The 10100-nt window shown below is 44.9% G+C and overlaps 1 protein-coding gene across 2 annotated transcripts in view; it reads left to right on the top strand.

Moving 5' to 3' along the window:
• Positions 1-7220: 7220 nt before the first annotated feature.
• The window catches only part of ITGB3 (integrin subunit beta 3), a 54396-nt gene continuing 51516 nt past the window's right edge, over positions 7221-10100 (top strand). Inside the window, exon 1 of one of the 2 annotated variants that reach the window (XM_007100232.3) lies at positions 7221-7310. In XM_007100232.3, coding sequence (XP_007100294.1) covers positions 7244-7310 — 67 coding nt within the window. In that variant the 5' untranslated portion in view covers positions 7221-7243. The remainder of the gene's footprint in view (positions 7311-10100) is intronic. The other variant, XM_024130364.2, reaches the window with a different exon arrangement.

Genomic DNA, 10100 nt, shown 5'->3' on the forward strand with positions numbered 1-10100 from the left:
ATCCAGCCTTGGCAAGGCAGTACTTTGTATGCTGAGCTGGGATGGAGAGTCCACAGGCTCTTACTTTTTCTTCTCAGCAGAGAAAGGTCTGGCTCACTTGAGGATGCACTCCCAGACAGAACTTGACTGTCTCAGGCCCAACTGGGCTCAAGCTCTAGGAGGGCAGGGCCTGGGGCTCTTCACTACCACATCCTCAGAACGCTGAGAATCACCTGGCACACAGCAGGTGCCTAATACATACTTGTGAATGAATGTGAAATGCCAAGTCTGAGCTCATCCCTCCACAACGTTGATAAAAATCTAGGGGTACTTTCTCCCCAGAGCCCAGAAATTCCAAGCTATATCATTGTCAAGTCAGTGTGGATTCTGAAAAGCCCATTTCCTTTAAGCCAAAGGAACAGCTCTATCATCTCTCTCTCTCTCAATGGACAGAAGAGCCGCTGACAAATGTGTAGGAGGAGAAGATTCTGAGCCAATAGACTTACTCTACACTCAGTCTCCTTCACTAGAAGAATGAATTTGCATTGATAGACCTACAATAGCTCCACACATAATAAAATAATAAGAACACATTCCTCTGTGTTTTTCAGATTACAAAGGCTTTCATATCCCTGGTTTCTAGAACCTCATAAACGTGTATGTGTGTGTGTGTGTGTGTGTGTATGTGTGTTGGGAAGGGGTAGAGTGGGTTTGGGGGTGAGGAAAAGGGCAGGGAACAGATAGTTATTTTTAAAGATAAGGAAAATGTGTATAGAGAGGATTTGGAGACTTTTTTTTTTTTTAAACAAGATGATCGTGTTTTTTTTTTAACTTTTTATTTTATATTGGAGTATAGTTGATTAACAATGTTGTATTAGTTTTAGGTATACAGCAAAGTGATTCAGTTTTACATATACATGTATCTATTCTTTTTCAAATTCTTTTCCCATTTAGGTTGTTACGTAATATTCAGCAGAGTTCTCTGTGCTCTACAGTAGGTCCTTGTTGGTTATCCATTTTTAATATAGCAGTGTGTACATGTCAGTCCCAAACTCCCTAACTCTCCCTTCTCCCCGGTACACATAAGTTTGTTCTCTAAGTCTGTGAGTCTGTTTCTGTTTTGTAAATAAGTTCAGGTGTATCATTTTTTTAGATTTCACAGATAAACGATATCATATGATTTTCTCTTTCTTTGCCTGACTTCACTCAGTATGACAATCTCTAAGTCCATCCATGTTGCTGCAAATGGCATTATTTCATTCTTTTTAATGGCTGAGTAATATTCCCTTGTATATATATATACCATATCTTCTTTATCCATTCCTCTGTTGATGGACATTTAGGTTGCTTCCATATCTTGGCTATTGTAAATAGTGCTGCAATGAACCTTGGGGTGCATGTGTCCTTTCGGACCGTGTTTTTCTCCAGATATATGCCCAGGAGTGGGACTGAAGGATCATATGGTAGCTCTATTTTTAGTTTTTTAAGGAACCTCCATACTGTTCTCCACAGTGGCTGTACCAATTTACATTCCCACCAACAGTGCAGGAGGGTTCCCTTCTTGGAGACTTTTTCAAGATCACTTAACTAGGAAGAGGTGGGGCAGGGACCTGAATCCAGGGACCTTCTGACTCTTAGTAAAAAGGGGAAATAATCATGACCTTGAAGGCAAGAGGTCCAGGAAATGGCCACAAAAGTGTTTCCTCCAACTTATAGTGGTGACAATGAGGAACTGGATAAAAGTGAGGCTTCCCCAAAGGGCAGACTATTGATGAGAGCACAGGGAAAAGATTCCTACCTTGGGGTCAGCCTGGCCAAGGTCAATCAAGGAGCCAGATACTGTGACTCTTGCATCTTTTTTTTTTTTTTTAAATGTCTCATCATAGACATTTATTTTTATTTTTTATTTTTTGGCCACACTGTGCAGCTTGCAGGATCGTAGTTTCCCAACCAGGGACAAACCCAGGCCCTGTCAGTGAAAGCACCAAGTCCCAACCACTGGGCCACTAGGGAATTCCCTCTTGCATCTTAAATGGATCTTGGAGAAGATCTATCTGTCATGCATTGGATACCCCTCCATAGTCCTATCACCTGGGGAGTATGGCACTTGGGCAAATCACAGAATAGACACTCAGATACCCCAACATCGTTGTTCAATTAATACTTTATTAAAATTAGCTATCAAGGGCTGCTAAGAAGGTAAAAATAGGAAGAAATTCTTTTTTTTACTGAGAGACTGCTGGGGAATATAAAGATAATAAGCACTCAGGGATCTCACTGTCTACCCCAGGTAGGTGATGGTGGAAGAAGTGGAGTTGGATAAATAAATAATCACAGAGCTTCTGCTTCTGACTATGACAAAGTGACTGGTATGGGTCTTGCTCTTCCACAGTAAACAACAATACATTTAGATAAAATATTTGAGAAACTGCTTTAGACGTTGAATATGGCAAAGCAGAATTATAATCCTTGAGAGAAGGGAAACACATGAGATGAGCCCTACATCTGCTGAGCTTTCTGCCTGGGGGAGCTTTCTGGACTGCAGTGCGAGAAGGTGGAGCCTAATAAGTGCATGATAGTCTCACCGAGGTGAAGTGCATAGATTACAGTTCACGGCTGCTGAGGAAGCTGTAATCTGTGGGAAAGGCTTTTAGAGAGGAGGGAGTTGAACAGAGAGGTGCCCCCAGAAGTCTGCATGCGTGATCGCCACGGTCTTTGGATAAGGGATGAGCTGCACATGCACACGATGAGACTCTATAAGGCTTAGCAGAGAGCAGCTGAGAGCTGACGAGAACACTAGAGGTTGCACGTGGCTTAGAGATGCTGGAGTTTTAGCCCAGTCAGAATGAAAAGATCTCACTAAACAACTTGGGTACTTAGGTGATACAGAAAGTCCATACCTTAGGAGTAAGGACCATGTTCTACAGTAAAAAAAAAAAAAAACACACCCCCTAAGACTAAGGATAAAATTTAAAATGACCAGCCCTGAAAGAGAATAAAACCAACCTGTCAAGATAAACTGCCAGTAATTTAATTGCCTAATAGAACAAAACTCAATAATCTTCAAGGGAAAACAATATACACTCTGAAACGAATAATTCACAATGTTTAGTATATAATCTAATATTACTAGACATATGAAGAACCAGGAAATTGGGACCCGCCATTTTAAAAAAAAGCAATAAAGAGATACAGTTCCTGAGATGAGTCAGAATTAGCAGACTGAAATTTTAGAATAGTGGTTGTAAACATGTTTAAGGGCTCAAAGGAAAATATAGACATAATTATTGAAGATATGGGGAATCTCTGCAGAGAAAATGAAACTATGAAAGACAAGCAAAGGGAAATTCTAGAACTTAAAACACAATGTCTGAAAAATTTCATGGCTAGGCTTAACAGCATATTAGAGACTGCCAAAGAAAGGGTTTGGAAACTTAAAGAGAGATTACTATTTAACTGAAAAACAAACAAAAAAAATGATTTAAAAAACCTGGAGCCTCAGTGGCCTGTGGGACAATTTATTTTAATTAACATCTAAAATATGGGTAATTGGAGTTTCAGAAGGTAAGGAGAGAGAGAATGGGCAGAAAAAACATTGGAAGAAATAATGGCTAAGGAGTTCCTATATTTGGTGAAAAATAAACCACTTATATATCCAAGAGTCTCACCAACCTCAAGCAGGATAAATATGAAGAAAACCCCTATTCACCTTACAGTCAAGCTGCTAAAAAACCAAAGATAAAGAGTAAATTAGAAGCAGCTAGAGTCAAACTGAGACAATTTGAGCAACAAAATAAATCATAGTATTGGATTAAAACTCATAGAATAAAATAAATATCCAGGAATTCATACTGACATAAATAAATAACTGAATATTAAAAATGAGGAAGAAGGGGGCAGGTCTTCCTTACTATGGAATATCAATTAATAGCTGTAGAATGAAAAATGGAAGTGGAAAATCACCATTAACCAAACATCCCACTAACTAATTGCAATCAAGAACCGTTGATGGATGCTAAAATTAGTGGGTGAAAGTATGAAGAGAAACTGGATATTTGCATAGAACTGCAGTATTATATTCTCATAAAGTATTTACTAATTACAAAGAGCAAGAGCAAAATAGTTATTTTATAGTGAAGAAACCTGGCAGACACCACCTTAACCATGTGACCAAAGTTAACACTGTAAGTAATAAGATGTATTATCATCATGTACCCCTTGATATAATGTAATGACAAGGCACATACTTTTTGTGATATTCTTGTTTAGAATGCCTCAGTACAATCATGAGAAAACATCAGACAAACCCAAACTGAGGGTCATACTATACCATAACTGGCCTAATAATTGACACAAAAGTGTCAAGGTGATGAGAAGAAAAGGAAGACTGAGAAAATGTCATAGATTGAAGGAGACTAAGGAGACATGATGACAATACAATATGGGATCCTGGATTGGATCTTACACCAAAAAAAGGACATTAGTGGAATACTGGCAAAATTCGAATATGTCTAGATTAGTCAATAGTATCATATCGATGTTAACTTCCTGTGTTCAATAATTACAATATGGCAATCCAAAATGTTAATAGTAGGGGAAACAGTGAAGAATAAAAGGGAACTCTCTCTAATATTTTTAAACTTTTCTGTAAGTGTAAATGATTAAAAAAAAAAAAAGAAAAAAAAGGCCAGAGGGAAAAGACAAGGGAACAAGAATGTAAATGATGGGAATTCCCTGGCAGTCCAATGGTTAGGACCCTGTGCTTTTACTGCCAAGGGCCAGGGTCTGATCCCTGGTCAGGGAACTAAGATACCAAAAGCTGCGTGTTGCAGCCAAAAATAATAAATAAATAAATACAATACAATACAATACAATAAATGATGGCTGACTTCTTATCAGAAACAGTGGAGGCCAGATAACAGTGGGACAACATCTTTAAAGTACTGAAAGAAAAAAAAAAAAACCCTGTTAACCTAGAAATCTCTATATAAAAAATATCACTAAAAATGAGGATGAAACAAATGAAAGTTGAGCACATCAGTTGCCAGTGAACCTTAATTACAAGATCTGCTAAAGAAAGTTCTTCAGGCTGAAGGGGTTGGAAATTTGGATGGCATGTTTTCTGGGCCAGTGCCCACCCCAAGTGGATGGCACCAGCAGAGATAGGCTGAGGAGACACCTAGGTGAATGGGAGACTGGTTATATATATATATATATATGGGAATTAAACACATAAGTAAATATTGAGGCAGAGATGTAACCAGGCTGTGTGATCTGGATTTTGCACCAGGGCAATGGCAACACTGTTGAAATGGCTTCTGACCTAGAGGCCTTCCAGCAGCTAGGAGAGGTATACTGTGCTCAGGTCAGGAAGCCCATCTACCCATTGTGGGCTGGCTCCTCCCCTGCCTCCTTGCAAATTGCTAGTGACACTTCTGCGGATGTGTGCTATTCTTTTGGTGTATCCTAGTGTTTGGGAGGTCTGAGGAGGGAATGCCCATCTCCGCTGAGGGTGGGACAGAAGGAAGGGGGGATATCAGATAAGCTTACATGGAAGAAGTGACAGCTGAGATGTTTTGAAAGAGACGTGGAATTTTCCAGGTGGAAAAAGGAAGTAAGATCAGTCAGACAGAGAGCCATGGAGTGTTCGGGAATGCTAAGTATCTTCCTGGGCTAGGATGGGAGATGAGGCTGGACATCTGAGGCAGGGCCAGTTTTCTGGTATCTTGTGTGTCTCACCAGAGGGCTTAGGGAAGCCCAGGGGCAGCCTGAAAGCCTTTAGGGGAGCCCAAGAGCTGGAGAGATGTCCAACTCCTGCCTGATGCCTCAGGCCTTATTTTTTTTTAAAACAAATTTATTTATTCATTTATTTATTTTTGACTGTGTTGGGTCTTTGTTGCTGTGCACGGGTTTTCTCTAGTTGTGGCAAGCAGGGACTACTCTTCATTGCGGTGCATGGGCTTCTCATTGCGGTGGCTTCTCTTGTTGTAGAACACAGGCTCTAGGCGCATGGGCTTCAATAGTTGTGGCACATGGCCTCAGTAGTTGTGGTGCACGGGCTTAGTTGCTCTGCGGCATGTGGGACCAGGGCTCGAACCCGTGTCCCCTGCACTAGCAGGCGGATTCTTAATCGCTGCGCCGCCAGGGAAGTCCTCAGGCCTTGTTTTTAATCATCCTTAGTTTCCCATTGAGGCAGCCTGAACCAGCCCCTGCCACTGGTGGCCTCCTGCTCATAGAGTTGTGGCACATGGGCTCAGTAGTTGTGGTGCACGGGCTTAGTTGCTCTGCGGCATGTGGGACCAGGGCTCGAACCCGTGTCCCCTGCACTAGCAGGCGGATTCTTAATCGCTGCGCCGCCAGGGAAGTCCTCAGGCCTTGTTTTTAATCATCCTTAGTTTCCCATTGAGGCAGCCTGAACCAGCCCCTGCCACTGGTGGCCTCCTGCTCATAGCCCTAGCATTTTGCCCCTTTGAGCCTCCTAAAGTTTCTAGTTTGGGGAGGACCCAGAGAGCAATAGGTAGGATTTGGCGGAGGCAGGAGGCCTTTGAAGAGAGTAAGATAAAGCTCCAAAGCCTGTGAGTTTGAGTGGAGGTAGTATATTGACTGTGTCTTGAAACGTTTATCAGATACTTACCCTGTGCAAGCAAGTATTTGTAGAGAAAGGCCCTTTCTGGACATCAAGTGCTTACACAGCTTGAGATGTGGTCCTGTCCTCAAGAGGTTTACAGTTTACCTGAAAACCGAACCAACCCAAGATAAAAATTAGTGAATAATAAAGGACTAAACCGGTGCCTGGCACAGAGTAGGCATTCAACAGGTTTGTCAATTAAATGAATGTGTGAATGACCAAAACTCAAGGTAGAGAGGGCAAGTGCCCAAGGAATTCAGGGGAAAGAGAAAGCCGCGTGGGTGTCTCCAGGGAGAAGTGCCACAGGCTCCTGGCTTTGCTAAGTATTCCAAGTGCCCAGCGCGCACCCTGGGACCAGGATGTCTGCGGAAGACGCGACCTCGACCCCCCACTCCGGTCCCAGTCTTGCCTTGCGTAGTGGCAAGAAACGAGCGATAGTTTCTCACTTCCCCCCATGCGGTGGAGGGTCCAGAAAAGTGCCAGAGGGGAGGAAGCGCAAGTCCACGGCCCGCCCCGTTGCGTCCCACCCCCTGCGTCCCCTCCCCTTCGGCCACGGAAAAAGCGGCCGCGGGCGCAGCTGCTAGCTGTGGGGCTGGAGGACGCGGCCGAGGCGGAGCGCGGCGGCCAGCGGACAAGATGCGAGCGCGGCCGCTGTGGGCCGCTGTGCTGGTGCTGGGGGCGCTGGCGGGCGTCGGCGTCGGAGGTGAGTGAGGCTCCCGCGCGGCGGGGACGCAGCCAAGTGTACAGACTTCGAGCGAGGAAACCGGGCGGGCGGGTCCTGCGCGGCTGCGCTCCGAGTGCGCGGGGCCAGCCTGGGGTTGTCGGAGCCCGGAGCTGGGGACCTTCCGGGCCCCGCTGTGGGAAAGGCGAGAGGTTACCTAGGGGCGGGTCCTCCGGGACACCGAAGCCCTTAGCCAGGTTAGGCGCCTGCTCCGGGCGGTCTCAACGTGCGCGGTGAGGTGGGCGCATCTCGGAGCCCCGAGTTCAGTCCCGGCTGCGCGCATCGCAGGTGGTCCCGGCCCGCCGAAGGCAGACTGGCTCTGGAAGCCAAGGCGAGCTGGGGCTTCCCGGGGCTGTTCCCGCGCGTTGGCAGAGGCATGCGGTTGTAGCTGCTTCTCGGATGAGTGTGTGCGCCCCCGGGTTTGCCGGTTACTCGACATTCCCCTTTCTCTTTGAGTACACTTTCTCCCAAGTTTCTGTTTGGTTTTTGCTTGGTGGCTCCCCGCGGGAACGATTCGGAGGAGGATGAGGGCTCTGCCTCCTACAGTGTCCCCGGGTGGCAGCGGTGCCTCTGCTTCCGGGACAAACCCAGCATCCGAAAAATCTCCACTGTATGCGAGCTGCTACGCCAGGGGTCCCTGGAGCTGGCTTGGCTCCCTGGCTTTGTCTCTCCTGCTGCTGCACACACTATCAGCTGCCAAGGCATTTGGCATTCGGCCTCCTTGGTGCTGGGAGGGGCAGAGCAGAGCACAGCCCAAGGGTGCTGCCCGTGATCTTTCCGCAGCCTGGGTGACCTTCCCAGGGAGAACTCTGGCTCCTGGTCCACTGTGTTTCTCTGCAGAGGACGCACAAGTGTGCATATACCTACTTTTAGTGAAAAGAGCAGTACTCATTGTAAGGCAATTTAGTTCCTGCAGAAGATATTTTTTTAAAAAGTAAGATTTATTGCTAAGGCCGTTTCGAAGATAGCTATTCAGAAATACTTGATGACCTCCTTCAAGACTCGTGCTTGTATAAGAGATTGTGCAGGAGAGGGCAACAGCATCATTAAAACAAAACACTTTATTGAGGTATGATTGACGTACAAAACGCTGTATATATTTAATGTATATGACTTGAATTTGGAGACAAGTATACACTCATGAAATCATCACCACAATTTATGACCCATAACTTGATGAAGGAGTTAGAGATAATATATAGGGGGCTGTTTAAGTTATTACTGCTGAAGCTTCCCATGTGACAGATGCTCAAACAGGTCAGCTGATGTCTTTCGCCTGCAGTGAGCAGCCTGATGACCATGGCATGGAATTATGAATCTCCAGCATTCAGCCCTGGGAGAGGTTAGAGCCTTGGTTCAGATGCTGTCTGAATGGAGAAATCCAGAGGCAATTCAGCTGTCTCCTACGGAGATGCCTGCTTCCATGAACTTAAAACATTTTTGCTTTTTTTTTCACATCTACAGCTTCCTAAATTTCGGAATGATTTCTGAATCTAATCATTATATTTTCTTACAGTTTTAGAAGTAAATAAGGTAACACAAGATAGAGCCTAGCATGGTGCTTGGATCAATTAGTGAAAATGAAGAGTGTATTTATTATTTTGGTGTCTCTCTCTCCACCCCTAAGTATACCTTTTGTCGATCTGTTTTTTTTCAATAATCCGTAGAGGATTCCACTGCATTGACATACCTAAGTTTGCATGAAATATCCTCTTGGGGATCTGTTCACAGATTCATTGTTGTGATTGGGGTGATTCCAGAAGTGGTGATAGGTTGTACTGAGCTAGCCTCAGACTCCCTCTGAGAGGCAGGGTAGAGTCATATTTAAGAGCATGGGCTCTAGAGAAGACCTCCAGAGAAATAAGCCCCCAGTAAAAGCAGTTGCAATTGTAGTTAAATCCCCCATCTCAGTGTTGGGGGCTGGCTTGCAGGTAACATCAGATCCCTGGGAAGCAGATGCAGGATGAGAGTTAGAGAGCTATATTGGGATACACAGTGTTGAAGGGGCAGAGACAGAACTGGGTGGGGGTGGCACAGAGAGGCCACCCCAGAGTGGGAGAGTCTCGTATGGGGAATAGAGAGGTTGTTTGAGCGTAGACTTGAGTTTTGGAATTTATGTGCAAAGGTGATATTTTTAGCTTCACTCAAGAACTCTTGGGTCTTGTGGCTTCCCCAAATATGGTTCTTTTTTAAAAAAATAAATTTATAAATTTTATTTATTTAATTTTGGCTGCATTGGGTCTTCGTTGCTGCACACGGGCTTTTTGTAGTTGCAGCGAGCACGGGCTACTCTTTGTTGCGGTGTGCGGGCTTCTTACTGCTGTGGCTTCTCTTGTTGCAAAACACGGGCTCTAGGCGCGGGCTTCAGTAGTTGCAGCACGCGGGCTCAGTAGTTGTGGCTTGCGGGCTCTAGAGCACAGGCTCAGTAGTTGTGGCGCACGGCTTAGTTGCTCCGTGGCATGTGGGATCTTCCTGGACCAGGGCTCGAACCTGTGTCCCCTGCATTGGCAGGCAGATTCTCAACCACTATGGCACCAGGGAAGCCCCCAAATATGTTGGTATTTTTTAACATCTTTATTGGAATATAATTGCTTTACAATGGTGTGTTAGTTTCTGCTTTACATCAAAGTGAATCAGTTATACATATACATATGTTCCCATATCTCTTCCCTCTTGCATCTCCCTCCCTCCCACCCTCTCTATCCCACCCCTCTAGGTGGTCACAAAGCACCGAGCTGATCTCCCTATGCCATGCGGCTGCTTCCTACTAGC

Source organism: Physeter macrocephalus, chromosome 14, assembly GCF_002837175.3.
Source record: "Physeter macrocephalus isolate SW-GA chromosome 14, ASM283717v5, whole genome shotgun sequence".
Lineage (NCBI taxonomy): Eukaryota > Metazoa > Chordata > Mammalia > Artiodactyla > Physeteridae > Physeter > Physeter macrocephalus.